This window comes from Paecilomyces variotii (genome assembly GCF_004022145.1).
Source record: "Paecilomyces variotii strain CBS 101075 chromosome Unknown C8Q69scaffold_3, whole genome shotgun sequence".
Lineage (NCBI taxonomy): Eukaryota > Fungi > Ascomycota > Eurotiomycetes > Eurotiales > Thermoascaceae > Paecilomyces > Paecilomyces variotii.
Window position 1 is genome coordinate 297,833 of NW_021167142.1, and position 25,253 is coordinate 323,085.

At 47.9% G+C, this 25,253-nt stretch overlaps 12 protein-coding genes across 12 annotated transcripts; 4 read left to right on the forward strand and 8 right to left on the reverse strand.

Moving 5' to 3' along the window:
• Positions 1–89: 89 nt before the first annotated feature.
• Positions 90–1,462, forward strand: C8Q69DRAFT_199782 (putative isochorismatase family hydrolase). The gene is made up of 4 exons (XM_028626065.1): positions 90–411; positions 516–531; positions 648–701; positions 767–1,462. Exons 1-4 carry the CDS (start codon positions 381–383, stop codon positions 1,323–1,325), a joined length of 660 nt encoding a protein of 219 aa, XP_028486271.1. The 5' UTR covers positions 90–380; the 3' UTR covers positions 1,326–1,462.
• Positions 1,463–1,592: 130 nt separating this feature from the next.
• On the reverse strand, positions 1,593–3,531 carry C8Q69DRAFT_443046 (putative thiamine biosynthetic bifunctional enzyme; the record flags this gene model as incomplete). Its single annotated transcript, XM_028628887.1, has 7 exons — positions 1,593–1,847; positions 1,937–2,037; positions 2,097–2,473; positions 2,532–2,945; positions 3,007–3,142; positions 3,199–3,375; positions 3,432–3,531. 7 exons carry the CDS (start codon positions 3,529–3,531, stop codon positions 1,593–1,595), a joined length of 1,560 nt encoding a protein of 519 aa, XP_028486272.1.
• Positions 3,532–4,621: 1,090 nt separating this feature from the next.
• On the forward strand, positions 4,622–6,377 carry C8Q69DRAFT_200076 (eukaryotic translation initiation factor 5). Its single transcript, XM_028626066.1, has one exon. It carries the CDS (start codon positions 4,877–4,879, stop codon positions 6,146–6,148), a length of 1,272 nt encoding a protein of 423 aa, XP_028486273.1. The 5' UTR covers positions 4,622–4,876; the 3' UTR covers positions 6,149–6,377.
• A 705-nt stretch (positions 6,378–7,082) lies between these two features.
• C8Q69DRAFT_460581 (hypothetical protein) lies at positions 7,083–8,868 on the reverse strand. The gene is made up of 3 exons (XM_028630175.1): positions 7,834–8,868; positions 7,601–7,776; positions 7,083–7,546 (listed from the first exon to the last, which is right to left on the reverse strand). Exons 1-3 carry the CDS (start codon positions 8,591–8,593, stop codon positions 7,121–7,123), a joined length of 1,362 nt encoding a protein of 453 aa, XP_028486274.1. The 5' UTR covers positions 8,594–8,868; the 3' UTR covers positions 7,083–7,120.
• A 1,754-nt stretch (positions 8,869–10,622) lies between these two features.
• C8Q69DRAFT_200106 (fungal-specific transcription factor domain protein) lies at positions 10,623–13,342 on the reverse strand. The gene is made up of 4 exons (XM_028626068.1): positions 12,333–13,342; positions 11,582–12,271; positions 11,089–11,513; positions 10,623–11,031 (listed from the first exon to the last, which is right to left on the reverse strand). The coding sequence occupies exons 1-4, from the start codon at positions 13,160–13,162 to the stop codon at positions 10,775–10,777; spliced, it is 2,202 nt and encodes a 733-aa protein (XP_028486275.1). The 5' UTR covers positions 13,163–13,342; the 3' UTR covers positions 10,623–10,774.
• Positions 13,343–13,776: 434 nt separating this feature from the next.
• Positions 13,777–14,999, reverse strand: C8Q69DRAFT_200086 (glutathione S-transferase). The gene is made up of 2 exons (XM_028626067.1): positions 14,218–14,999; positions 13,777–14,147 (listed from the first exon to the last, which is right to left on the reverse strand). The coding sequence occupies exons 1-2, from the start codon at positions 14,663–14,665 to the stop codon at positions 13,861–13,863; spliced, it is 735 nt and encodes a 244-aa protein (XP_028486276.1). The 5' UTR covers positions 14,666–14,999; the 3' UTR covers positions 13,777–13,860.
• On the reverse strand, positions 14,977–16,917 carry C8Q69DRAFT_460588 (hypothetical protein). The gene is made up of 4 exons (XM_028630176.1): positions 16,264–16,917; positions 15,924–16,210; positions 15,709–15,876; positions 14,977–15,640 (listed from the first exon to the last, which is right to left on the reverse strand). Exons 1-4 carry the CDS (start codon positions 16,739–16,741, stop codon positions 15,335–15,337), a joined length of 1,239 nt encoding a protein of 412 aa, XP_028486277.1. The 5' UTR covers positions 16,742–16,917; the 3' UTR covers positions 14,977–15,334.
• A 717-nt stretch (positions 16,918–17,634) lies between these two features.
• On the reverse strand, positions 17,635–19,291 carry C8Q69DRAFT_460590 (tyrosinase-like protein). Its single transcript, XM_028630177.1, has 4 exons — positions 18,701–19,291; positions 18,533–18,629; positions 18,098–18,468; positions 17,635–18,027 (listed from the first exon to the last, which is right to left on the reverse strand). The coding sequence occupies exons 1-4, from the start codon at positions 19,098–19,100 to the stop codon at positions 17,786–17,788; spliced, it is 1,110 nt and encodes a 369-aa protein (XP_028486278.1). The 5' UTR covers positions 19,101–19,291; the 3' UTR covers positions 17,635–17,785.
• A 202-nt stretch (positions 19,292–19,493) lies between these two features.
• On the forward strand, positions 19,494–20,672 carry C8Q69DRAFT_460593 (hypothetical protein). Its single transcript, XM_028630178.1, has 4 exons — positions 19,494–19,847; positions 19,950–20,185; positions 20,254–20,352; positions 20,406–20,672. Exons 1-4 carry the CDS (start codon positions 19,604–19,606, stop codon positions 20,619–20,621), a joined length of 795 nt encoding a protein of 264 aa, XP_028486279.1. The 5' UTR covers positions 19,494–19,603; the 3' UTR covers positions 20,622–20,672.
• C8Q69DRAFT_460596 (hypothetical protein) lies at positions 20,673–21,715 on the reverse strand. Its single transcript, XM_028630179.1, has 4 exons — positions 21,406–21,715; positions 21,220–21,324; positions 21,087–21,166; positions 20,673–21,021 (listed from the first exon to the last, which is right to left on the reverse strand). Exons 1-4 carry the CDS (start codon positions 21,641–21,643, stop codon positions 20,707–20,709), a joined length of 738 nt encoding a protein of 245 aa, XP_028486280.1. The 5' UTR covers positions 21,644–21,715; the 3' UTR covers positions 20,673–20,706.
• A 106-nt stretch (positions 21,716–21,821) lies between these two features.
• Positions 21,822–22,540, reverse strand: C8Q69DRAFT_526441 (hypothetical protein). The gene is made up of 2 exons (XM_028633635.1): positions 22,129–22,540; positions 21,822–22,054 (listed from the first exon to the last, which is right to left on the reverse strand). The coding sequence occupies exons 1-2, from the start codon at positions 22,220–22,222 to the stop codon at positions 21,996–21,998; spliced, it is 153 nt and encodes a 50-aa protein (XP_028486281.1). The 5' UTR covers positions 22,223–22,540; the 3' UTR covers positions 21,822–21,995.
• A 266-nt stretch (positions 22,541–22,806) lies between these two features.
• Positions 22,807–24,740, forward strand: C8Q69DRAFT_460599 (O-methyltransferase-domain-containing protein). The gene is made up of 6 exons (XM_028630180.1): positions 22,807–22,916; positions 22,991–23,257; positions 23,316–23,597; positions 23,649–23,696; positions 23,756–24,303; positions 24,366–24,740. The coding sequence occupies exons 2-6, from the start codon at positions 23,024–23,026 to the stop codon at positions 24,526–24,528; spliced, it is 1,275 nt and encodes a 424-aa protein (XP_028486282.1). The 5' UTR covers positions 22,807–22,916; positions 22,991–23,023; the 3' UTR covers positions 24,529–24,740.
• Positions 24,741–25,253: the final 513 nt, after the last annotated feature.

The window sequence follows — 25,253 nt, forward strand, 5'->3', positions numbered from 1 at the left end:
CCCATCCGCAGGCCATGAGGGCGCTCGCTAGAGCTAAGATATTTAAAAATATGAGAGGAATAAGGATGCATTTGAGGGTAATTTACGCTTCCCTGTCTGCATGCTGGAATATACGCATTGTCTCTTTCCGCTTTCCCCGCACGGCGTCTTTTCTCCCCGCCGAGTTCCTCTTCCTCCGCAGCGCAATCCGAAGCGCTCCATTTCCCCGCTCATCATATTCCGCCCATCATATCATCGCCATTGTTTCTTGATCAATTGCGGCGAGTTGCTCGCACACATCGGTTCTGGACCCTAAGCAGGAATTGGAAGCAGGAATTGGATTGCAAGTCCTTAGACAAACAACATTAACCGAAATACAGGAGAGGCGGTCACTAGACACGATGGTGGCAGTTACAAAGGCTATGCGGATCAGTATGTTTTCTTCTTGATAGATAGAACTATGTTCTGTATTTCGCATCGTGTGTACTTCTGGATATATTGGGGCCACATGCTAACATCGTTTGATGAATATTTAGGGAATCCGGCTCTCTTGTATGTCTACGATCGAGTCCCACGACTTCATCACTTTTCTTCGATTGCTTTTGGGGAGGGTTCTATGATGGAGTAAACACTGTTATATCTCAACTGACAAGCTGGCTATGAAACAGCATCTGCGATGTTCAAGAGAAGTTCAGAACTGCTATTTATGAATACCCCAAGTTGTGAGTTTCTTTCAACCCCCCCTCCTTTTCTTTTCTCAACCTGACATGAAAAAAACGCTCTTTAGGATCGCTACATCTGAGAAACTCCTTAAAGCCTCCGCCCCGCTTCAAATTCCTGTCTTCGTAACGACGCAAAACCGCGCTCGTCTAGGGGAAACTGTCTCCGAACTACAGCCATACCTCACCGGCCCAAACCTGCGCGCCGACGTGGACAAGACTTTATTCTCGATGATCACGCCTAAGATTCGCGCTCTGCTCCCGGAGACATCCCCTACTACCAGCAACGGTAGCTCTGCGGCTGCTTCTGGAAACAATACGCCGCTTGACGTTATCATTGTGGGCATCGAGACGCACATCTGCGTCACCCAGACGACCTTGGATCTGCTGGCTCTTGGACACAGAGTATATGTTGTTGCCGATGGAGTGAGTAGTTGCAATGAGGGAGAGAGGGGGATTGCATTGGCGCGGTTGCGAGATGCAGGCGCGATCGTTACGACCAGTGAGAGTCTTCTCTTTGAGATTCTAGGAGATGCAAAGAGGGGAGAGTTCAAGGCTGTTAGTGGACTGGTGAAGGATACGAAGGAGCAGACGAAGGGGGCTTTGGAGGTTTTCTGTAAGATCTGAACGAGTACACAATGAAGTTAATAGGAAGACAGGAAATATACAAATCGTTAGAGCTATCTTGCGATTGAACCTTATCTATGCTATCTCTTTTTTATCCCTTCTCCGGGGACAGATGGTGACGTAAATCCAAAAGGAAAAGGGGCTCGGTAGATTTTCATATCTCGTGAGAAACTAGGAGAGGGCGGCTTCCACGTGAGGAAAGACACGAAGTGGCACTCAAGGGATCGTCATGATGCATTCACAGTTGTTGTTCCATGTGAATACTAACTATAGATGGATCTCCTGAACCTTGGCACGGCCCGTAAACCAGCTGTTGTCGCCTCGAACGGCGGCCTGGCGGATAGCGTAGAGCTCATCCAAGAAAGCAGGCGTGAAACTACCGGGGCCGCGCACGTATTCCTTCGCAGCTGCGTTTTCAGCTGCAATCTCAAACATCAATAGTCCAGAGAGAACAGCGTGGAGTTTGTCGGTACGGTGGACGGACAGGAAGGCGCCGGTGACGGTCCCCAGGGAACAGCCAGTCTGTAAATAAGTTCGTCGTCAGCGAGGATGGTCCATATATTGGGTTGCTCCACTGTGATATAAACTGTAAGAAAGGTTTTGAGACATACGCCAGTGATTTGTCCCAAGAATTCGTGGCCATTGCCAATGGCAAAGACCCGGTTTCCATCACTGAGATAGTCGATATCACCGGTCAAAAGGACGCAGTTACCTATATTAAAGAGAGTGTCAGTCGAGGATAGAAAGTTTTTGAGGATTTAGACGGCTCACGTTCACGGCGGGCAAGGTCTCTGGCAAGAGTAGCCTTTTCGCGGTTGTTGAGGGTGCTTGGTCCGCTGTCGACTCCTCGCTGCATACCCGCACTGTTGCCAAAGACCTCCCTGATTTCCCCTTCGTTGCCCTTGATCAGGTCAAAATAGCCTCCAGCCATGAGCTGCTTGACGGCAGCCTTTCGAATCTTAGTAGCCCCTGCTCCGACGGGATCGTAAATAACGGGGTTTCCGCCCTTATTGTACGCTAGCATGGCTTTGAGGTAGTTCGATACGCTCTCGCTGTTAAGAGTTCCCATGTTGATAAGAAGAGCCCCCCCGAAAGTAGAGAGATCGTTGGCTTCGTCTCCATAAGGGGACATGATTGGCGAAGCACCACTGGTGTTGTGTTGTCAACTTTGATCCTATAACGACAATAGGCAACTGTCCAACTTACATGGAGAGAGCGACATTGGCAGCAAAGTTTGCGACGACGAAGTTGATCATGTTGTGAACAAGGGGACGGCTAGTAGCCACTTTAGCGACGATGGATGGCACATCATTCAACAATAATGCCGCCTCGTTCTCGCGTGGAGTTGGTGGAATGCTTGCGAATGGGGGAAGAGAGCTGATGCGCTTGGACAACTGCGAAGCTGCTGCTCGGGGGTCTTCTGCGGCGATGATGGCACTCACCACCGCCACGCCGTCTAGGCCCTTCTTGGTACCTTGCGATTGATAGATCACGCGTTGTACATTGGATTCATTGATTCCACCGATAGAAACAGTTCCAACCGGGCGGCCCATGTCGGCGAGAGCATTGAGGATTTCTTTAGTGCCTGCAGTTCCGATTATGGATTTTGTATCCTTCTTCCTGTTCGATAAGATTAGATTTTGGAGTCGTTGTGGCATGGATTCTAAGCCGTATTACTTACGTAGGTGTTGCAAACATGGTTCCAATACCCAGGTAATCAGCCCCCTGCTCGACCGCTCGCTTCGCTTCTGCGACTGATGCGACAGTGACTCCAATAATGGCGTCCTCTGGAAGCAGCTTCTTTGCATCATCAACATCTACCGTTTGCCAGTCCGTCAGTCAGTGGTCATGACTTAGTAGGTTGGCGTCCTACTCATATCGTCCTGTCCTAGATGGACACCCTCTGCTCCGACCGCCACAGCAACATCGACCCGGTCATTGATGATCAATGGCACATTGTAAGCCTTCGTGATCTGGTGGAGTTTCTTCGCAGTCTCAATCATCACCCCTGTGTCGCTATGCTTCTCTCTGTACTGGACAACCGTGACTCCTGATTGCAGTTAGCGGCATCCAACCGGATCATGGCTTCCAACGGGTTGAACTCACCTCCTTTAAGAGACTCCTCCACGACATTGCAGAGATCTCGTCCCTTGAGGATAGCGGGCGTTGAGTCTGTGACTAGATAGAGAGACAGGTTGACTGCCATCGTGAACGGAGTTCCTCAGAAGTAGAGGAGACGGGACACAAGACAGTACGGTTCTGGAGTACAGCTCAGGATATCTATATGAATCAAGAAATAATAGTTAATAGCCCGAGCCAACTACTGAAATGGACTGTAAAGATTGAGATAGGGGAAGGGCTCTCCAGAGGTTCTTATGTAGAAATTGCCGGGATCTATGCGGAGAGGAAAAGCTTTATACAAGGGCTGATGGTTAGGGGACAAAGAGAAGTAGGACGAAGTACATCAGTGAGAACAGAGCATCGCACAGCTGCACCTAACGAAGCATAACGATAGCGTCTGGATCAGAAAGGGTCCGTTATCGGTGAGATATATTCCACAGAAAGAGAGTGCGATGGCGGGGCAAGACATGGTTGGAAGAGGTCGAAGGAAGGAAGGGGATTGAATCTTACCAGCAAAGACAAGGAAAATGATTGTAAGTATATATATTACGCAAAACTCTCAAGATAATATAATATATACAACAAAAACCCTGCCAACTCTCCTGGACTCTTCGTCCGCATCGCCATCTGCCAAGAGTTTCCTCTTCATCCCCGCGAGAGCTCCGGGGAGCACGTGCCACAATTCGCCCAAATAGGATAGGCAAGCGAAGCCACCATTCCCGAAGCCACCACCGGAGGCACGTGCCCGGGCTGAGTCAGCCAGCCGCCGAGGGCCAACCAGGATCGCGTCTCGAGGCAGGCGGAGGCAGGCTCTCGCTATAAACTCCGGCGTCTTCCTTTCCCTACCGGCAAATTTCTTCTTCTTCCACACAACGTGTCTTTTGCCATCGACGTTCTTCACCGTCGACTTCACTATCATCTCAACACTTGGCGCTTCTGAATTTATCACTGGCACCTCAGCTGCCGCGCTCACAGTTCATTGCAGCCAAGTCCGGCCTTCATAGCTTTCCACGCCGCCACCGTGTCCGTGAGTGACGGACATCAAGAACCATCCGTTGGTTTCTCTTCCCTTGCCAGAGAAAGCCACAGATCGACGTTGAGCAACCTGTCTATGTATTCGTCCTGCGTGAACGATTTCGAACACCATCTGCCGCCTAAGCTGCAAACTTTTCGCTTCGTGCGGAAACCTTGTAGTATACATTCGAGATCCTGTGGTTGAAACCTCCTGGGCTGCCCATTTCCGCAGTGTCAACCGACACTAGTCTCTATTCACGACGATTCTTTAACCTAGAAGAACGAGGCAATCTGTGACGCATGTCTTGTTCCAATAACGCCGTCTTGGTTCAGATTCCTTTTGCCCGCTCCGCCACAACGCCAGCTTCCTCAGTACACTGAAAACGATCAGACCACGCGATCAGACCACCGCAATCATGGCCACCGTCAATATCCGTCGGGATATCACCGATCCCTTCTACCGTTACAAGATGGAGAAGCTCCAGTCCAAGATCGAAGGTAAAGGCAACGGTATCAAGACTGTTGTCGTCAACCTGAACTCGGTCGCCCAGTCTCTCAGCCGGCCCCCATCTTACGTTATCAAGTATTTCGGATTCGAGCTGGGTGCTCAGGCGAACGCCAAGCCTACTGACGATCGCTGGATCATCAACGGTGCCCATGACGCCCCAAAGCTCCAGGACTACCTGGACGGATTCATTTCCAAGTTTGTACTTTGCAAGAAGTGCAAGAATCCGGAAACTGATGTGGTCATCAAAGACGGTCGGATCCTGCTTGACTGCAAGGCCTGTGGTCAGCGCTCCGAGGTTGACCCTCGTCTGAAGCTGAGCACTTTCATCATCAGGAACCAACCTACTAAGGGCAAGAAGGACAAATCCTCCAAGAAGAGCCGCCGTGACCGGAACAAGGATAAGAGTGATGCGACAGAAAACGGAGATAAATATGGCAGCCCAGGCGACAGCAACAACTCAGAAGACGGAGAAGCGGAAGACCTGGCCATCGAGGCAAACAGCGACGATGAGCTTACTCGTCGTATCAATGCGGAGGCCGAGAATCTTGATAAGGACGATGATATTGACGATGACAACTGGGCCGTTGATGTCTCGGAAGAGGCCGTCAAAGCCCGTGCCCAGGAGCTTCCTTCGGATCTCAAGCGTGCGCTTGTCATTGAGGATGCTGATGATGAAGAAGGCGATGGTGCCAGCGCCTATGACCAGCTTGGAAGCTGGATCATCAGCACCGCCGAAGGCAAGGAAGGTGGTGTTGCTGACGTCAGCGACATCGACATCTACATGAAGGCGAAGGAACTTGGCATCGAGAGCAAGCACAAGACCTTGACAGTGTTGGCGCAGACTATCTTCGACGAGAAGATTGTTAAGCAGATTCCCAACCGCGCCTCCATGCTTAAGAAGATGATCACCTCCGAGCGCCACGAGAAGGCTTTCCTCGGTGGTACCGAGCGTTTCGTCGGCAAGGATCACCCTGACCTTATCCCTCAGGTTCCTGCTATCCTGCTCCAGTACTACCAGCATGACCTAGTCTCTGAGGACGTGCTCAAGGCCTGGGGTTCCAAGGCTAGCAAGAAGTATGTCGACAGTGCGACCAGCAGGAAGGTCCGCAAGGCTGCTGAGCCCTTCCTCGAATGGCTCGAGAATGCCGAGAGTGATGAAGAGAGCGAGGAAGAGGAATAGATTTGACGTGAAACTCAGAAATTTTCTCTGGCTCTTTTACCGCTTTCCGGATACTGTTCTTGGGCGCGTCATTCCATGGGATCACTTCCGCTCAGAAAATACTAAACTGTCTTTACCGAGAGACTTAGTGCTTGATTCCTGACTATTGTTTATTTTCAAAACTCGAGTTCTTTAGTTCGAAGTAATAGGATCAGCAAACAATATCAATGCAATCCCTTCTCATCTAACGATTCTCACCACGTAGTAATACTTCCGCTTCAATAACTATATTTACGGGATGCCTGTATAGAAGCAAGACCATAGCTGTCTTTCCCACCGTCTTACTGTGCTGCGCAAGATATAGTGGGATACGGACTATATACCGAAGACTGCGGAATGACGCCCGCATGGAATGGTGGGCCAAGGCTTTCCAGATAGTATAAATGCTGGGACGAGGTCAAGTCCCTCCTGGAGCTCGATCTGCATTGCCCTTGAATTGCTTTCTAAAGTCGCACTTATATAATTCTATAGCTAATTCCTATACCCATAGGAGGTCACCAGCCTGTGCGCCGCTGAACGTTGATGAATACTACTACTACTTTAGGTAATGTACCCACGATGAAGTGTGAAAACTGTTCAAATATACTGATAGTGACATGGGACAAGCACGACTAATAGGATAGACGGGCGCACTAGCTACAGCATGCTAGGATGGGAGAGTAGTAGGGGAGTAATGTCACAAAACTAGCAAGAGGTGTCCATTCTGTATGCTAAACCGAAGCGTGTCACGAACGTGTTGAACGTAAGTGCGTCTCTTGTACATGAAGATGTGTTGAGCAGTACCCCATGACAATAGAAAGAATAAGAAGAGAGAAGTAAATGAAGTAGGGAGAGACCGAGAGAGAGAGACCGAGAGAGAGAGACCGAGAGAGAGAGACCGAGAGAGAGAGACCGAGAGAGAGAGACCGAGAGAGAGAGAGTGTGTGTGAAAGATCACTCTTCTGGATCGTATTCCGCATCTTCCTCCATGTCCTCCTCCTCGTCAGAACCCTCCTTCATATTCTCTTCATGGGCACTATCCATTTTGGCGTCGATCTGAACCGAAAGCGCGTAACTAAGAGTTTCTTCCTCCGTGGCACTCCGTGAAGGTGACTCGTTGACCTCTTCAAATACTCCGTTCCAAAATGCCTCTGGTGCATAATGGTCAGATGCACGACGCGCCAATGCTATAAGCATGGATTTCCGAAGATATGGACCTGGTGTGGCCCATAAAGTGCCTTTGGCCTCAACTTGTGCCACCCACTCCAGGTTCGACGCGCGGCGCTTGTGGTAGAGGTACGTGACTATGAAGCGAAAATAGAGGTATCTTTTGGCAGGGCGGTTATTCGATAGGAATTCTAGGGGCTTGTTATGCACATCCTTTTGTATTATCAGCAGTAGCAAAAAGAAAGGAAGCTATATTCCTCAGTATACCTTAAATAAGACTGTATCCCCCAAGCCGAGGGTTATGATTGGCTTCTCCATGATTTCTTGGTCAATAACGATGCACTTCCACCGAGTTGCTCCATCCTGTGGCTGAGGACGCATTGGTACAATTACCAACTGACCGGCATCGAGGGATTTCTCGAGTTGTGCAGCCAGGGTTAGGCCTTATAGAAACGTGAATCAGCACTAGCGTATAATGCAGGATAAAAAAGCATGCTCACCGTTACGCCTATCCATAGACACCCGCAGGTCGCTTGCTCCGAAGAGATAGGACAGCTGTTCAGACTCTAGAGACTTGGGGACAATATGGGCAGCTATGGTAAGGCGGCTTGGAATATGGCGTCCGAGGATGTGACACCATACGAGGCCCTCGTGTGGTTTAGCGGACAGGTATTTGATGACGGCTTGTCTGTACTTCGATTGGTTGTGCTTCGGGCCTTGTGTTGACAGATTGCTCGCCGCCATTACCTTGTCTGTTACTAGAGAGCTGTAGGCGATCTCCATGATCTTGTCCAATTCTCCATGACTGGCGCCAATATTAGCCGAGATCTCATCGTCGATGTCTTCTTCCAGAATCTTGCGTTGTCGTTTAAGCACGAGATTTTCTTTGTCGAGCTGTCTTTTCCTATTTTCGACCTCCCTGAAAGTCTTGTCGTATTCGCCAATGTCGATCTTTTTAGTCGTTTTCAAATCCGACAATCCGTCACGGTACGCTTTAAGAAGTTCAAGGTCGGCCTCGAGTACCTTGGCCTTCTGATCCACAAACTGAGAGATAGAGCTCGTCGCCGAAATGGTAGAGGCTGCAGAAACTCGTCGAGAATAACTGATAGTTGTCCTATGAAGAATGGCGTTCTGGTGACCAGGGGACATGAGAGAAGAGTGTCTCTCTGGAACGACCAGAGGAGGATCTGTCGAAGGAGGGATCTGGTCAGACGGGATGAGGGATGAGGTGCGCACTGGTATTGCAAACTTGGGAGGCATTGTGGCCAGAGATGGCAAGCGACTGGATAGCAAACTGTCAAATCGTAAAGGGCACGGAAGCAACGATGTGATTTGAAGCTCCTAGCTAGTAGCTTGCTTGCTTCTAGATCTGGCGGGGAACTTGGTCCCATATATGTCTCCTATATCATACAAAGAATCCAGATCCGAGTGATCTAGTAAGCTCTATCCTATAACCAGGATAGCAAAGAACCTGCTGCAAACGGATGATAGCACTTCTTTGTGCGCCGACACAAAGAGGGAAGATTCAAAATTAGCCCAGGCTGTCTGTCTAACTTGAAGCAGAATCAGGGAGAAGGCACCTAGGTGCCTACCTTAGGTAGGTAGTAATGATATAGGCAGCCTTTGACCCTCATTGGTTCCTCTAGGGAATAATATCTCTACTAGACCAATCTAGGCAGCTAAGCAATTCTACCTATCTTTCACTTATGAGCGGTGTATATTAGCATACAAAGAATGTAAGATACGCGAATACTAGATAAGAGAAGTAGTGAGAAAAGTAGTAACAGTCTGGAACATCGATAGAACCGTAATTTTCGGGCTATCCGGATGGATTATATTGCACAGTAGTAATAGTATCAATTAACATCCGGCGAGGAAGCTTCTGCTCCTGGTAACCTCCCATGGGGTATCTACTCAGGTCGTTTTTAGTAGCTGCAGATTTTGGCATAGAATTCTGTACTGTTAAGTAACTTAGCTTTACAAATTCGCTGGGGCTGACAGACTAGAGGTAGTTATGCGCCTCCTATATGCCTGCGAGGGATAGGAGCATTGTAGCCACTGCTACAAGCTGTGCTAAGTTCTAGAGCAGAAAGGCGAGGTGCTCTGGACTCTGTTGCGTCCGCATAAGGAGGTAAATTGAGATCGACATGTTATCTTCCCGCAATAATGGCCATATATGAACCACTTATCCATACATTCTTCATACGTAGACCTTGACATAATAGTCTGCTCCCAGTCATCCAACCATAGCGCATTAACTCTAATAATAAGCATATCTATAATCCGGCTTCCCTACCGAACTCGGCCTCGTTGCACTCTTAGACCGCGACCGACTCAGTCTTTTTGCTGCCGATCCACCCCCTCCCGTATGCTTGTTCGCCGTAGGCGCGCGACGAGGCTGGTTCTTAGCTCGCTTTCGTCCTTTCCGGTCGTGTCCAACATGAGGATCCTCGCGGCTTTTTTCGGGGTCTTCTTCGCGTAGGACATCGGAGACTTCTTCGCGGGGAATGTTGTAGTCACCGAGGCGGGACTTGGAGGATTCAGACATGGTGGTTTTTGCTTCTTTGTTGGAACAGGATCGTAGATCTTTATCTCGAGTAAACGAAGGAGAAGAACAAAAGTGGTGGTTGGAGAATTACACGGGCCTCGCTGTCGCTCCTGCTTTTTTGAGGACGGTGCGGTTTATCTGTTTATCTCTCGTGTCTGTTTATCTCTCGTGCGAAAAGCAGACAGATTAAATAGTTTAAGAACTAGAGAGATCTCTATACTGTCTCTAGAGGGGTTCCAGTGATCCGGTTCACCCTCTTATATCAGCATTAAACTTTGGAAACATCCCCTGACGTCAAAAGAACGCCTCCCGAGCGCATCATGATGCAAATCTTCTAACATGTCAGCGTGGACATAGATATATGATGAACGGATCTGAGTCCGGAGATATGGATTGTCGAGGATCGTATTTTGAGGATGGCATTCTTGTTTTGTTGTTCTTGTTCCTTGTAGAAGTGCAAGTTTCTTTTTCTTCACAGCGGTTCAAAATGTTTTGGAATACTTTAGCTTTCAGTTGTGATCGGCGTTATGATTTGATGTGGCGAGGAATAACGGATGGGGTATATGGAAATGAGTGTCTAGTGATTTAGCCAAATGTCAGGATGGTGATTGAAAATTGGCTGAGGACATATCTCATATTGCAAATATGGAGGTTTTGTGGCGACATGTCGTTGCAGCAGACTCTTGGAGTACTCCTGGGGAAATAGGAATATGCTGGAATGCATGGTTCCAGTCATTGGCAACAGTACAGCGTGAAGTGTCACATGAAACTTTTCTTCGGCCTCCATGGAACTGGACATGAGCCTGAAGTTCTGGTTCATAAGCCGCAGAGGTTGTTGGTTTGGCAAGTTGTGAAAAGGAAGACCGTGTAAGACGAGATGGTCTGCTCTCTTTCTATTCGACGAGATTGGCGTGTATGGCGTTATCAACACGAGAAGAGAGTTTAAAAGTCTCGTCGAGTCCGATCCAGTGCATTGCGTCCAGCCGCAGCATACCCAAGTTCATCTGTTCATGATACCGGCTCTGTAGGCGTAAGACCTTTCTCCATCTGTCCACAAGCCTGCGAGCCTTGGCTGCGCGGGCTTCTGTCGGAGCCTGGATGAGCAGTAGCACGACGAAATTCGACATGACTGCAAAGCCAACTCGTGACCCTGAACATTGTTAGTTGCTGTCTTACATATATTAAAGGCATGCAAGTGGATGCTTACACGAATACCAGAACCCGCAGAAATCAGACGAGTTAAGATTCGTAACGAATTCAATCACTACTTCAGCGCACCTCTCGGCTGCATCAATGACTGCCTCTGCACCAGCACGAATGTCTGGGTCTATAGCGAAATCGTCTTGCGTTGCTGAATTGTCCAACGCAACGCATTGAGGGCCTGTTGGTCCGCTCCTCGCCAGCGGACGTAGCACGGCACGGTAGAGATATAACTCTAGGGTCAAATAGGCGAAGTGCACGGGGGCTGTTAGTCCTACCTCTTCAATTGAAGGCTCAGACTCAAATATCTTGCGTAACCGTAGTGACTCTGGAAGAGACGCATACCAGCGGCTCAGTTGTCCACGGAGAGGGCGGACTGTCTCTAATGAGCCACGGATATTCGTAGATAATTCTCCAATAGTGCGCACAGTACTGTATTCAAGTTAGCGTCACATTGTAGCAATGGAAGTAGGAAATCCTTTCGAATGAAGTGAACTCACTAGAAAGCTTTATAGACATCTTCCGCGATCTGTGCCAGACTGCAAATAAGACGGAAGGGAAGCGCTTGCTGTACCTCGTTGCTAGATACATTAAGAATGGTGTCGAGATTTGATGGCACGGTATCCATTTCGAAGTCGTCATCTGTGAGCTCCGACACTTGCCAGTCGTCTCTATTGATAAACGAGGGACGGCCAGAGGAAAGGCTGCGCCATTTATCTTCCGAAAACGTTATCCACCATAATCTCCTGCGCAAACGTTTCTCCCACCATGGAATACGCCAGGCCTGACAGTCTAGATGTAATCCTAGAGAAGTTGCAAGGCCAACGACACTCCCCATGAAGGATGAATGGAAAGGGGTATCTGCAACAGCACTTGTGGATCCTGATCGAGGTTTGTGCTGATAGAGAAGTGCTGCCTGAAGTACCGAAAGCCGCGGATTGTGCATGTGTATCTGGATGTCGCGATAGGCAATTCTCCATATCTGGTCCGCTGGCGGCTTCCTGTAGACATTTGAAACACACAAGTAACTGTCGTATGGCACAAATGGTATAGCAGAAGCATAAACAGCTGCCAGCAAATGCGTGGGGATCTTTTGAAGCTCTGAAACATCTGGCAGTAAAGACGGCGCCATGACTCGTAGCTGTGAGCGTGACACGACAGGAAACAATGGAAATACATGTGTTAAGAACCTAACAAGTTTTAGTAAACGAAAAACTGATCAGGAACTGCATTAACAATCGGTTCACATACAGTTTGAACAATCTGCGACCATCTTCCGTAGGAATGAGATTTTCCAGTTCAGTCCTCAGATCGTTTTCTGAAGAAGATGGTGCGGTGTCACTCTTAAATCCCTCTACAAGGTCATTTGAAGCAATCATGAAATGAACAGGGACCTGCTCTGGTTCGCTGATATCAGCTACATTCCGAAAATGCACCTTGTAGAATCTGCGAAGGCCGTGCTCATCAAATCGACAGTGTCGTAGCAGCCATGGATCTGACTCTGCAGATATTCCGAACAACTTCGCAGTGAAGTCTTGCATTTCATCAAGCGAATGATTTGTTGATGCATGATCCTCTCTCTGATAAGTCTCGGAACCGACACCCTGCGGCGACGAGTTCTGATTGATCGAGGATGCAGGAGATAGATCCGGGGCACCCCCGATATCTACGCTATGAATGCCATTAATAGGTTTATCCTCTGTTGTGGGATCTTCTTCATGGTAGACCTGTGGCGATAGCACATCTTCCATGGCATCTTCGCCTGCTGATGTTTTCGGCGTAAAGTCGCCATACCGATCCAGCGAGCTGTCTGGGAAGCCTTCAGATGCCGCTATAGCATCCCAATTGAGCATCTCTCTCCCCAAGTCGAGATCCTGCCTCTTCACTTTATTGGATCGAGGTTCAACGGCCAGGACGAAAGTGCAGTCCACCCGTGCTGCTTTGCAACGTTCGCACGGGGGTTCATGATCGATCCGGCAGCCCAGCTTGCGATGGCGACAGCGATCACATGGGCGACGTCGTTTAGATCGATATGGACGCGGACTGCCAGGAATGCAATTCGGGGAAGAGTTACTCGCCATCGAACAAAGGAGTCCTTGCTTGTTGAATGTCGGAGTTGTCGCTCTGATCCATCACCCCATTCTATCGGGGAGAAAGCCGTACTCTAAATTCTTAGTCTTTGGATTGACTAATAATTCGAGCTAATAGTTAATACGGGGTTATAATCATCGCGCTAGAGCTAAAAGTGTATAACCGGCTAACGGGGTCACAAAGCTGGGCCAGAGCGATGTTCGCTCATTTTATTATCTGCGATACTTAAATACATCTGGGCAGATCTCCCCACTTTTGATTTCTTGATGCGGGGTTCACTGCGACATTGATAATCCCGAGTCGAGACTGGATGCCGCGGAGATTCTATTATATTTCTGAAGTATTTTGGGTTTATTCAAACAACACCGAGATCAACCTATGGCTTCCTATGATTGGAATGTGTTGCTCCCTTGTGATGATCTCGTATACAAGTCCCATACCGATAAATGTCGATGCACCTCCAACTGCAGACCCCAAGATCACCCCCGGACGCACTGTTACTGAGGAGCTGCGATGCTGATCAACGGTATATTTGATTTTTTTTTCCCTCCATGTGGCTAAAGAATGCCTCCTAGAACAGAACACACAGTGAATCGTTGACAGTTGCCGCGACAATGATCGCAAGAAGAAAGGCCAAGGCCACCCATCAATCGACTGACCCATATCATATCTAAATCCGGGAAATGAGTCATTGCTGGCAATATTTACTTCCAATACCGCGCTGGACTGCTGGTCGCGCGGCAATCCGGTCAATCCACTGCAGGAGATGCGGGAACTGCGACACTTCTTCCTTGGTGAAGCCGCTACGCTCCCAGTTCTTAACCCACGGCCACGTCTTGATGTCAGCCACGCTGTATTTGCCCTTTCCTTTTCCAGCCAGATACTCTCTTGGCTGACCGGTAAATTTGCCGGAGAGTTGGATCTCGAGGACGCCGAACACGCGAAGGGTTTCGTTTCTGAATCTCGTGATTGCATCTAGAAAACCATAGAGTTAGGTTGATACCCACACGATGAAGGGAAGAGTAGATCTAGATTGGACACATACAAGGGATCTTTTCGGGTGCAACCTTGGTGAAATGGTTTACTTGGCCCTGATACGGCGCACCGCCTCCATGCCAGAAAAACAGCCATTGGATCGCCTCGTTGCGCTCCAGCTCGTCGCTGAAACCGAATTCGTGTCTCTTATCGTACGTGTCGATTAGATACAACAATTGAGCCGATGTCTCGATCACAGGGAAAGGCGGCGATCGCGTGTTGTCCACCAGAGTGGGAATACGTCCGTTTGGGTTCAGACGGAGAAACCACTCCTTCTTCTGCTCGTTCGTCGAGATATTGATCAGAGTCGTAGTCCATTCAGTTCCGTAGACATCTGCCAATTCTTCTAAGATAATCTGTGTCGCCTGGCCATTGGGTGTGCTCTGCGTGATAAGGTGCAGTCCCTTGGCCTCCTTGACCTCCTTGGGAGTCTCAGAAATATACAGTTTGTCAGCCATTTTCAAAGTTACAATTGACAGAGAATTAAAGGATAAGATGAAAGCTCCAATGCAACTTACAGGAGATGCGTGCACCTCTACTTATGTATCCTTGGCTTACAGCCAGGTGAGGGACGAATCGTCATCATTGCGGGGTTGTATTGCAGCATCTTGAACCCCGCGTCGGACAGAGCTGGTTTATTACAAATCAACAGAGAGTGAATAGTTATCACTAGTCGCTGTTATAGCGATGATGATAAATGCGATGGTTTAGTCACGCCAGACTGGAAGAGTATGAGGATGTCCGGTCAACAGCAAACGTAATACTGGGTCTGAAGCACGCATGCCGATTGCGTACATTTGGCGAAGTGTACAGTATAAAATTGCAATAAACATCAAACAAACTCCGCATCATTATCAGTCAAGAAATGAGTCGCTACTATTACCTTTGCGCAAATGATTTACCAGATAGATATTATTAAGCTCATACAAGTCCATAAACATTCAGTCAAATCCAGTCTCCTATTATTCTCCTTCCGGATCTCGTGAACGCCCTCCCCAGTATCATGAAAATACTCTCTAAAACCCACACACCGCCAAAATAACATGATCCGATCCCTCTTCCCCAATTACATCCCCGATCTAAGCCCTACAGACAGTGAGGTCGGTGGGAAAACCAAGGAGATATTCTCAGGAGGAGACAGTAGCAGCAAGTCGGACGGTGAGGAGCTGGTTCACATTTGTGGATCCATCCTCTGCGAAGCAAGCAAGATCTTCAAAATCCTGGATATATCTATCGATTTCATATCCTATACCGCTGGCATGGAATATCTCTGCAAGTCTGTAGTGCACATCCAAGAAGTCCGGATCTGGCAGCTTAATATGCTCATACCCAGGACTGGCGCGAAGCTGTAAGATTCGATTCTGCGGCAATGCCGGCAAGAAAAGATCAGTGAAGAGAGGATATACCTTCACTTCATATTCATCTTGGTTGCCCTGGAACGAGGAGACAAATTAGGATCTATATTTGCAGGTGAATAAATGAGACTTCAGTCTATGCATACCGTAGGTCTTAGTGCAATGCGGAAGTCTCCGAACTCGTCATAAATGAAGGCTGCTAACGTTATAGTATTCGACGGGTCATTTATATTGTCCGTATGAATCTTTTTGTTAAGTCCTGGGAAGCAGTTATACAAGCAGTTCCAACGCTGCATTGCGTTCCTGTCCGAAGGCTATAGGATATTAGTAAAATAATGCAAAAATAAAAATAGATACATACCTCTTGATTTTTGTAGGACCCATAAAGGAAGGGGATGATATGTGCCACTTCTAGCTTCGCCACCGTGCCTTCTCCAGGAGGTACTTCGGCACCGGTATTCCTGAAATCACTTGCAAGCAGATACCTGGTGATAATACATCGTCTACCATCTCTCTTCAATGTATTCTCATATATTTCTTGTTCTCGTCTAGCGGGAGAAGATAGATACGAGGTAACTTTCTCCGCTTGTTCTTGATGCAGCGGGATAGGGGATTGAGGAATAATTGATTTTTTTAGATTAGTTCTCACTATATACAATGGTTAAAAGTAAATTTAAATTAATAGAAGAGGTCAAACTAACTTGGGATGAATAGTGATTGGTATATATAATCGAAATAATCGTGCAGTCTCGCGTCATTATCCATACTTAAGATATCCCGCGTAAGGTTTATTGCTCCTAACTCTGGAAGGAACTCAAGGGAGGCCAATAATCCAGGTACTAGCAGCTTATCCCGACTGCGGTCTCCGAGAATATATCTTTGCACACGATCTATTGCATTGCGCTTCAAAGTTTCCCAATCTTCAGCCAGGGTAACGGAGAACCCAGACAAGTTCGACATTGTCGAAGGTTCTCTGTAAGACTGCACCTGCTCGCGCCGAAGGTGTTCCCGGTTGCGCTCCTGTTCAGGCTGCTTCTCGGGCTGCTTCTTGGACTGCTGTTCGGGTTCCTGGTGAGGTTGTTGTTCAGACTGTATATTCTGTCTCTGTCTCCGTCTTTTGGGCTTTTCATAGAGACCATACTCTGGCTCCTCGCCCCGTCGAGACCTTCTTAGCGTCATCGCAGCGAGGATAAGATAAGAGAACGATGTGGAGAAGTGGATTATTGGCTGGAGTACTTAACTCGAGGCTCGAGCCTTGACAAATTACGGAGAAGTGTCTCAAAAATAATAATTGCGGAGCACTAGTAAGATTGACTGTTGACGGAAGTCGACTAGACGACTAGACCAAAAAGGAGCCTGGAGAACTCCTTAAGAGGTCTGGTCCTAGCTGGATCTAACAACTGTTTTTTGTTGGAACTTGGACACCCCCTCCGGAGTCCGGTGGCTCCTGTTGGGCGTCCTGTTCACTAGTGTCACGTGACCTAGGCGAGCCCATATACCTATACCTAGATTCAATCAAGCAAGCTTTCTCCCGCTTCCTTCATGCTAAGCTGGCCTTTAATTCTATGGCCTTTCTAGCTCTATTTGGAACCCTCCCGACCTTCTATATATTCATTTCCTCCGCAGCGAATAACAGCTTTAATATGATCTAAGATACGTTCTATCTAAGCCTGGATTTTCTTTCCTGGGGAAGATCCTCCAATGCCTTATTCCACTATATTCTTCCAGTCTTATTATCTATCCCTATGAAGGAAAGGATTAGTATAGGGCGTGTATGAGAAAAACAGTCAATCTTACTAGTGCTCCGCAATTATTTTTGAGACACTTCTCCGTAGTGTATGGGATAGACTAGAGTTTGGTCGGCACGGAGTTTATGTGGATTGTCTGCTTTTTGAGCGATGCGGTCGAACCGAATATGGTAAGTTAGTTAGCGCGCAACTATATAGGACAGTCCAAATTGGTAGCACTAGCAAAAAACATCTTCTCACCCACAGATAGGATAACTGCGGTTCAATAGGACAAGATTACTGAGTAATACAGGGTATCTAGAATACAGTTAAGCTCTGCTGGACCATAATCATCAAAAACCGCTGATCAGCTGCATGTGTGTGTGAGACATGTTGATAATAAGATAATAGAATGTCTGATAGATAATTTGGATAGTAAAGAGCTTTGGGACTTGGGATTATATAGTTATTTTTTTTTTATCTTCATGTAAGCTAGTCATAGTAATTCATCATATTGATAACACAAGATCCCTGTCTGCGTATCCATCACATCATCGACACTGACATCAGATGCGAAGCCGTCGAAATCGAGCATATCTGTTATGTGCGCGGAAACAGTAGAGTTATTTCGTGAAATCCCATCGTAACCCCCTAAGGGGTTTCCATCGCGATGGTGACGCTGTTGCCAGATCCACCATACGCGATCAACCTGGCCATGATGAAGGAAGAAGACGGGGTCTGTGGTGACCATTAGTATGGACTATTACAGATGGAAAAGAATGAGGACGGGATCCATAAGATAACATACCATTTGGCGCGGTGACCTTGGAGAAATCACCCTGGACAATATAGGGGATCGTTAGGTGAGAGGCCTGTTCCACCTTGAGTAGAAAGTCATAATAATCCTGCTCTTCGAATACTCGGTTCAGTATCGCCGGCTGGACGGTCAGTCTTCCGACCCTTCGGATCACTTCATCGGCGAGGAAGCCTCTAGAAAGACAGTGAGGGTGATAATTCCCCTCATAGTAGGCGGCCTGAGCTCCTGCAAAGGGTCCGTCGAGAACACAGCGGCCGTTAGCAACGCTTTCAGCACCAGATCCGCTTCCTCCAAATCCAGTCTCATTGTCCCAGACCGGGGACTTGCTTAGATCCTCCCAATCTAAAGACCAGTTCCAATACCTGTTAAGTGTGGAACGCAGATTGTCAGTCATTAGTAGAAACGGGGTGCCAGGTGAACACGCACGGTAGAACTCCACTATAGTTGCAGTGCTTGTGCAGCGCTTGCTCATACAGATGAATGAAATATCGATGCCACGGGAGAAAAGGCGCGGCATTGTGAGCTATATAGTCGGTTAGTCGTCGAATTCTCATCAAACTGCGACGAGCGCAGTAAGGCAGGACCTTCACACACAGTAGTTTCCGATACGACTATGGAGGAACACAAAGTCGTCATGGATTGTAGTCTCTGATCGCCTCGTGGATGGCGATTCAGTCAAACAGCGGGCTGCTTCTATATACGCCAACTTTTCACTTCGGTCCAGCGTCCTCCATTCCCGCCGGACAGTGGGATTCTTGCATAGTCTCGACGGCACAGATGACGACGGGGAAAAAGACAGAATAAAAGCAACGACAGAGAGGAAGAAGACACCGGCAGTGATCGAGAGAAATATCCACCATAAACGATCCTGTTTTCTCACTGCTGCTTTCGAAGGTGGATTCGCATCTTCAGGATCGTCCGTCAGACCCGGGGACGCTGAGATAGTGGGAAGCCTGTCGCCAGAAAGAAAGCCGCATTTCGCAGACTCGTCCATTGGAAGAACATATCAATCGTACAATCCCTGAATGATTGCCTGCAAATATGTACTTTGTAGTTGGAGACTGCAGCGTTTCTGAAACTCGCCACTCGGACAGAAACCCAACGACGACCACGAAACAGAAACCTGGACCACCATTTGCGGAAAATAGATACGACGTCAGATCAGCAATTATCTGTGGATTTTGGAGATTCTGCAGCCAAGTAGGCCTACTGCCAAAACGGTCCTAAGTCCGACAGCACGTTAACATCTGGCCCCCATGCAAGCTTTTGGCCCCATGCATCGGTAGCGTCGTGGGATTGAGCAGATCCCCAGCCACAGAGAGTCAGCAGTTGACACAAGACCTTAGTCTCCTGTCATTATTGCTAGACTCATGTGTGCTGTAATCTAGTTACCGTAACAATATCAGCCGATTAAAGGTTCCTAGTAGCGTAACTTAGGTTGCTGATTCTGTTATTCTTTCCTATCTTCCTCTAAGCTCAGTGTTGTGCTTCAGATAGATGTCGATTTTAATATCTCTGAAGATGGCTCCAGAATACAAAATCCTGTCTACAGGTGAATCAGATGACGAGTCTGGTAATCTGAAATCTACCTCCCTAGAGCAAAAGAATCTCCCTCTGAAATGGAAACTTCTCATCTGCGGTCTGCTCTTATCGAATTTGCTCATGCTGGCCGCCTTTTATACGAATAGAGGCTTTTCAGAAAAGGAAGAGTCGCACCCTGAAGCAGTGCCCACGAATTATGGTGAGTTATTGATACAAAGGAAGGAGAGGGGGGAGGGGGGGGGGTTGTCCATTAGTTTCCCCTCATTTAATGTCCAAAAGCTCTAATTGGAAAGGGAAACAGCAAAAGTCGATACATTAGACACCATTTGGAGGCCCTTCTGGTGGAACACGGAATACAGCAGTACGAATGCCTCCGAGGCAGATGAGCTCTGGGACGCCATTCTTCCTTCTCACGGCTTCGTCGCCATGGATCGCACCTGGGCAAAGGAGAACCAGTGGCCCGAAAGCATGTACCTTCCATCGGATAAGAGCAAGGGAGTATACTTGCTGGAGGCGTATCATTACCTCCATTGCCTTGTAAGCGAATCCTTATGAGACATTTGTGGCGTGAATGGAGACACAAACTGACTGATGGAATCATTTAGCGGATCGTCCGCAGAACTTTCTGGGAAGCGGTCGAACAGAGACCTTTTACGCACAAACCGGGCGCTCATATGAACCACTGCTTTGATGCGCTGCGTCAGGTATGCCGTTGTATCACAATGTGGGAGACCACTTGTAACTGATCGTGTTCTAGTATGTTCAATGCAACGCCGATAATACCCCGCTGTACACATTCGGGGACTTTACTGCCGGCGACGGTCAAGTCCATAAGTGCAAGGACTGGGATCAGCTGCGCAGCTTTGCGACGCAGAATACAGCATGTTACCGGGATAGCGTGGAAGCAATTCCACTGGGCGAGCATTTCGGATTCTGCGACGATGGAAATGACGGCGTTATCGATTTACCTTAAAATGGCTATTTACTTTGAAAGATATTCTCTTAGTTGACGATAATGACATAAAAAAGATCTTCTACCGATATATTCATATCACTGCTTACATTCTCGACCGTGCATCGCTGTGGTTGTGCGCAGGTAGTAGTTCGTGGGGAATAAAGCCATGCGCGTCGAAGACCCTCCATTGTTCAGCCCATGCTTTGACTTCCTCGTAACTGCGGCACTGTCGGTCAAAACCCCAGTTCGGATTATTGTTTATCATCTGAGTAGCTGGCTCCAGGTTGGCGTCTGCAGCGCACATGAGACTCTGGCGCAAGTAATCGAAGCAGTGGGCCACGTGAGGAGCTCGGTCGATGTTGAAGTCAAAGTCCTCGTTATCGGACGCAGTGGAGTAATATGCTCGACGGACTAGATACTGTAGAAGAGGAAGACAAATTAGAATATCAAGAATACTACCAGTAGAAACCGCAGGTTACGTACCAAGCAATGGAGCTGGTGAATGACACCAATCACAGACAATTCCGGAGCCAATTCGGGGTGCTTGATATATCCTAGTCCATCTGCAGATAGTGAGTGACGCTTTACAAGTAAACAAGGACGAAAAAAGACTTACTCGGTATGATGGCATTCCAGACAGTGTCAGGCTCGCTAGGCGGGGGAGCAGCTTCAAAGGCGGTATCGTGATGGACATGCTGCTTTGTCCAGTCGGAGAGAGGGACTGCCACTGTTATTCACATTCTTAAAAAAAAAGAGAGGGAGGGAGAAGGGTCGCGGAAAAAGACAAATGGACTATACATACTCTTTGGAATGGTTCCTGGCAGATCAGATGTGCTAGAACAATTTGTCGAGGGTAGGAAATGCCTCGCGATGACAACGCCCATTACCAGCCCGCAAACCCACAGAGCAGCACCTGCTAAAGCATAGAAAAAGACAGTATATGGTATGCTCTTAGCATTCCGATTATTATCAATTTTTCCCTCCTCACTAGGCTCTACTGAGAGCTTAGAGTAACGTTGACCGAACAGCGAATCCATCATTGTTGTGGTTGGGGTGTGGAGAGAAACTAAGTATGAGCTGGACAGCGGAGGGACTAAGTACTTTAACTTAGTACTCACACCCCCATCTAGGTCAGGATGAAAACCGCCACTATATTGGCCAAACAAGTCAAGCAAGCAGATAACACGGCTTTACTGAGTCTTCCTTTTGAGAAAATTGCACTGAAATAAAGTCTAGTTGTATTTGTATTTGTATTTTATTTAGATATAAGATCAATTATGGTATCCTCTTAAAACGCCCTTGGGTCAAAAAGACCAAATCTCCATGCATATCACTTATTCGTCTAGCAGATTCGCACCCATCCCTTATAGTCTTGCTTCCCCGATGACTCGTTCAGTAAGTGTCGCCAATGTTCTTGAGATCGACCTCGTCAGCTGAGTTGACGCGAGGAACTGCAGATTAAGCAACGTTAGAAGAGTTTATTGTTCGATGTTTCTGGCAATCTATTCAATTGGAGACCACCTACCGGAGTGTTCGTCGTTGGGGGCAGCAATTGGGCTGGCCATGGAAAAGCCAACGAGGCCAAGGAGGAAGAAAGTGATAACCTTGACGGACTGCATTGTGGAATATGGATGCACAGAGAGAGCTGGTAGTGTTCGAATGGATAGATCTGATATTGAGCACGCTTTCTGGTGTCTGCTTTGGAGGAGGAGAAGGATTGCTAGGTCTTTGCTATCGAGGATGGGAGGCCAACGACTACGGTGAGAGAGATTTAAGTATACAGCTGAATACAAGTTAATAATTAGATAGAGTCATGCATTGACACACAATAGGAAGGTCATGGGGGCCAGAAATGTTCCGCAGCGGGACGGGAGTGTGGAGAGCATATCGACTTTCCCAGCGTGATGACATGGATTCATGGGGGTATTGGGGTTCTGCTAGTTCTTAAGCTGATATGCATTGTTTTAAGAGCCGTTGTATGACCTAACTAATAATAATGCCGTTGAAAGGTCCAAGTATTCGACGGACCGCTGCAGATCCCTGGAGGCAGACTTAGGACGGGATGAAGCGCCTGCAGCACCGGAAGTTGGGGGCCAAACAGAAAGTTAGACACTAATGCTGCAGAAACAAGCATGGGGTTTGAGTATACTAGATCTTTTTATTTACCGGTAAAAATAGCACATTGGTCTTGATGCTAGGTACGCACGAGACGATCTGTGACAGTTGCACGCGTGCGAGATTCGCGAGAACCATTAACAGTGATCAGCGTCGTAAGCTACTTGATGGGGTTTCTTCAACTATCTGCAGCTAAAAGTATTTCGAAATATTCCCCTTCGTTATCTATTAATGGTTAATTAAATTCGAATCTTAATAACATACCACCGAAGAGAACCGAAGCGTCATCCTCAGTCAGTCACATCATGGAGTCCAATTCCGAACTCTTGAAACTGGCTTCAGCGATATCCTCCTCCACAGCTACTCTAGATCGATATCTGAAGGATAACGGGATAGCAGAGCCGTCGTTTGATGCCAATGCTCCTCCTCAACTGGCCCTCAAGTCTGCTGAAGCATTCCAAGCCAAAAACTCAGCTATCAATGCATGCCTGGAGCTGCTCGATCGACTGCAAGGGCCACTGACATGTATGCTTCCTTTGGTAGGTTCTTAGTGATTGAAATGAATGTCAATTTAATAACTTGCTAATGCCTGGTTAGTACAATGGCAGCGCCCTGCAGGCGATTTCACGCTACAATATTGCCACCCATGTCCCCATTGACGGAAGCGAGATTTCCTATCCCGATCTCGCCAGCGCAGCCGGTATACATGTCGATGATCTGAAGCAGGTCATCCGCTTCGCTATCGTTTTTCATCGACTGTTTCAGGAGCCCCGGAAAGGATATGTCACCCATTCTGCCGGGTCGCGCAAGATCGCAGAAGACCCAATTGTGCAGGCTGGTGTTGGGCAGTTCGATGAATTTTATGGCTCGTTTGCCAGAGTGAGTTCGTCGTGAAATTTAGATCATGCTGTTGCTGACAGTCAATCTCAGACGGTGGACGCCATGACCCAATTCCAGGGGCATGAGCCAAACGAAACGGTGCGTCAGGGAAACTATCCTCACTCTTTTATCTTCTTCGTTTTCTGATTAATTGACAGGGTTTCTGCCTCTCCCACAATACCAACGAGGATCTATTTAGCTATCTTCGCTCGCGGCCAGCCGCAGCGAAGCAATTCTCCGAGGCGATGAAATTCTATACAGGTCCGATTCCGGCATATTCACCGAATCTCCTAGTGCAGGGCTATCCGTGGCATCAACTTGGGAAAGATGCCGTCGTAGTTGACATGGGGGGTTCAACTGGCCATGTCGCACAGTTAATTGCGCAGGCAGTGCCTGACATTCAGGTTATCGTCGAGGATCTCCCACATGTTGTCACAGAAGCAGAATCAGCAAGAGCCATGGACAACCAAGAGCTGCGACAACATCGTCCAGTCCTGTTCAAAGCACATGATTTCTTCACGCCGCAAACAGTTGTCGCCGATGCATACCTGCTCCGCTGGGTGCTGCACGACTGGCCAGATCACTACGTCCTCAAGATTTTGCGCCAGCTGGTGCCTAGTCTCCGAAAAGGAGCACGTGTTATTATTAACGAAAGCTTGTGTCCTGAATCAGGGTCATTGCCGCTGGCAACGGAGCGATACATCCGGTAGGGTCATACTGATAATAGATCTTATAAAAAAGAGGAAGCTGACGACGGTTGATCTCCAGATACATGGACTTGATGATGTTGGCCATTAACAAATCACGATTACGGGACGAGGAAGAGTGGCAACAGCTGTTTCGCGAAGCGGACCCCAGGTATGGACAATTGAAGTGCTGGACACCGGAGGGATCAGCATTGGCCATTATGGAAGTAGTCTGGGAGGGGTAAAGAAGCCATTGTATCTAATCCGTCGATCTAGCTGAGAAATACCGGTTGGCTTTTTCCAGTGGAGACGGTAACATGTATCTAATTACTTGGTTCAAGTAACTAATTACGACAGACCGTCAAGACGGTGGCTGGAAGATAGGGTCCGTGAATCAAAGTAATTAGAGTATATAACCTTATATGTTAGTGTGCCAACATACAACATTTCTCGGCTGGAACCGCAGATCCCTGAACGCCACGAGCCATAAGTCATCTTAGTGCGCTCTAGTTTGATCTTTGGCTCTTGACTCTTGAGTACAATGTGCAATTCCCGCCCCCACGCGGTCGATCTGCTTATTCCTATCACGCCAAACAGTCGAATAGAACTGTTACATCGACCTGAAAATTTGATCAGCCCCTCAGATATTAGACCAGCCCCTCAGATATCAGTTTTGGAACCCTATTCATTCATATCTGTCCTCCAGTAGGGGCACTGCCCTGATAGTAACACAACGTCGTCCTAGGACCCCGAAACAGTCCAATGATAATACATGAGTTCTGCAGGAAGGCCTGACGCCGAGATACTTACTGCCGCCCTCTGCGCGTGCCAATGTTTGTGCGCAATATAGGTAGACTCCGTCTGACCCGCTTCGAACCGGGCCACGCAGTACCTAGATAGACTTCGGATTTGTCCACATTGGGAAGATATTGTTCTTTACTTAGCGTAAAGTTTCTAGTATGACCTTGCA

Excerpts from the sequence above, each read along its gene's own strand:
- C8Q69DRAFT_460593 (XM_028630178.1), top strand. The coding sequence starts at position 19,604 with ATGTCGATTTTAATATCTCTGAAGATGGCTCCAGAATACAAAATCCTG. Across the intron at positions 19,848-19,949 it reads AGCAGTGCCCACGAATTATG|CAAAAGTCGATACATTAGAC; the intron begins GTGAGTTATTGA and ends AAAGGGAAACAG. Across the intron at positions 20,353-20,405 it reads GCTTTGATGCGCTGCGTCAG|TATGTTCAATGCAACGCCGA; the intron begins GTATGCCGTTGT and ends ATCGTGTTCTAG.
- C8Q69DRAFT_460590 (XM_028630177.1), bottom strand. The coding sequence starts at position 19,100 with ATGGACGAGTCTGCGAAATGCGGCTTTCTTTCTGGCGACAGGCTTCCC. Across the intron at positions 18,469-18,532 it reads AACTATAGTGGAGTTCTACC|GTATTGGAACTGGTCTTTAG; the intron begins GTGCGTGTTCAC and ends CACACTTAACAG. Across the intron at positions 18,028-18,097 it reads CAAGGTCACCGCGCCAAATG|ACCCCGTCTTCTTCCTTCAT; the intron begins GTATGTTATCTT and ends TGGTCACCACAG.
- C8Q69DRAFT_526441 (XM_028633635.1), bottom strand. The coding sequence starts at position 22,222 with ATGCAGTCCGTCAAGGTTATCACTTTCTTCCTCCTTGGCCTCGTTGGC. Across the intron at positions 22,055-22,128 it reads CCCCAACGACGAACACTCCG|TTCCTCGCGTCAACTCAGCT; the intron begins GTAGGTGGTCTC and ends CTTAATCTGCAG.
- C8Q69DRAFT_460581 (XM_028630175.1), bottom strand. The coding sequence starts at position 8,593 with ATGCCTCCCAAGTTTGCAATACCAGTGCGCACCTCATCCCTCATCCCG. Across the intron at positions 7,777-7,833 it reads GTCTATGGATAGGCGTAACG|GCCTAACCCTGGCTGCACAA; the intron begins GTGAGCATGCTT and ends CGTTTCTATAAG. Across the intron at positions 7,547-7,600 it reads GGGATACAGTCTTATTTAAG|GATGTGCATAACAAGCCCCT; the intron begins GTATACTGAGGA and ends ATAATACAAAAG.
- C8Q69DRAFT_200076 (XM_028626066.1), top strand. The coding sequence starts at position 4,877 with ATGGCCACCGTCAATATCCGTCGGGATATCACCGATCCCTTCTACCGT.
- C8Q69DRAFT_460596 (XM_028630179.1), bottom strand. The coding sequence starts at position 21,643 with ATGATGGATTCGCTGTTCGGTCAACGTTACTCTAAGCTCTCAGTAGAG. Across the intron at positions 21,325-21,405 it reads GCCAGGAACCATTCCAAAGA|TCCCTCTCTCCGACTGGACA; the intron begins GTATGTATAGTC and ends TAACAGTGGCAG. Across the intron at positions 21,167-21,219 it reads CTGGAATGCCATCATACCGA|ATGGACTAGGATATATCAAG; the intron begins GTAAGTCTTTTT and ends CACTATCTGCAG.
- C8Q69DRAFT_460588 (XM_028630176.1), bottom strand. The coding sequence starts at position 16,741 with ATGACGCTAAGAAGGTCTCGACGGGGCGAGGAGCCAGAGTATGGTCTC. Across the intron at positions 16,211-16,263 it reads CCAATCACTATTCATCCCAA|TGAGAACTAATCTAAAAAAA; the intron begins GTTAGTTTGACC and ends CATTGTATATAG. Across the intron at positions 15,877-15,923 it reads GGTCCTACAAAAATCAAGAG|CCTTCGGACAGGAACGCAAT; the intron begins GTATGTATCTAT and ends AATATCCTATAG.
- C8Q69DRAFT_200086 (XM_028626067.1), bottom strand. The coding sequence starts at position 14,665 with ATGGCTGACAAACTGTATATTTCTGAGACTCCCAAGGAGGTCAAGGAG. Across the intron at positions 14,148-14,217 it reads TGCACCCGAAAAGATCCCTT|ATGCAATCACGAGATTCAGA; the intron begins GTATGTGTCCAA and ends ATGGTTTTCTAG.
- C8Q69DRAFT_460599 (XM_028630180.1), top strand. The coding sequence starts at position 23,024 with ATGGAGTCCAATTCCGAACTCTTGAAACTGGCTTCAGCGATATCCTCC. Across the intron at positions 23,697-23,755 it reads GGCATGAGCCAAACGAAACG|GGTTTCTGCCTCTCCCACAA; the intron begins GTGCGTCAGGGA and ends ATTAATTGACAG. Across the intron at positions 24,304-24,365 it reads GCAACGGAGCGATACATCCG|ATACATGGACTTGATGATGT; the intron begins GTAGGGTCATAC and ends GTTGATCTCCAG.
- C8Q69DRAFT_200106 (XM_028626068.1), bottom strand. The coding sequence starts at position 13,162 with ATGGCGAGTAACTCTTCCCCGAATTGCATTCCTGGCAGTCCGCGTCCA. Across the intron at positions 12,272-12,332 it reads GGTCGCAGATTGTTCAAACT|GTTCTTAACACATGTATTTC; the intron begins GTATGTGAACCG and ends AAAACTTGTTAG. Across the intron at positions 11,032-11,088 it reads CTGCGGGTTCTGGTATTCGT|GGTCACGAGTTGGCTTTGCA; the intron begins GTAAGCATCCAC and ends AACAATGTTCAG.
- C8Q69DRAFT_199782 (XM_028626065.1), top strand. The coding sequence starts at position 381 with ATGGTGGCAGTTACAAAGGCTATGCGGATCA. Across the intron at positions 702-766 it reads ATTTATGAATACCCCAAGTT|GATCGCTACATCTGAGAAAC; the intron begins GTGAGTTTCTTT and ends AACGCTCTTTAG.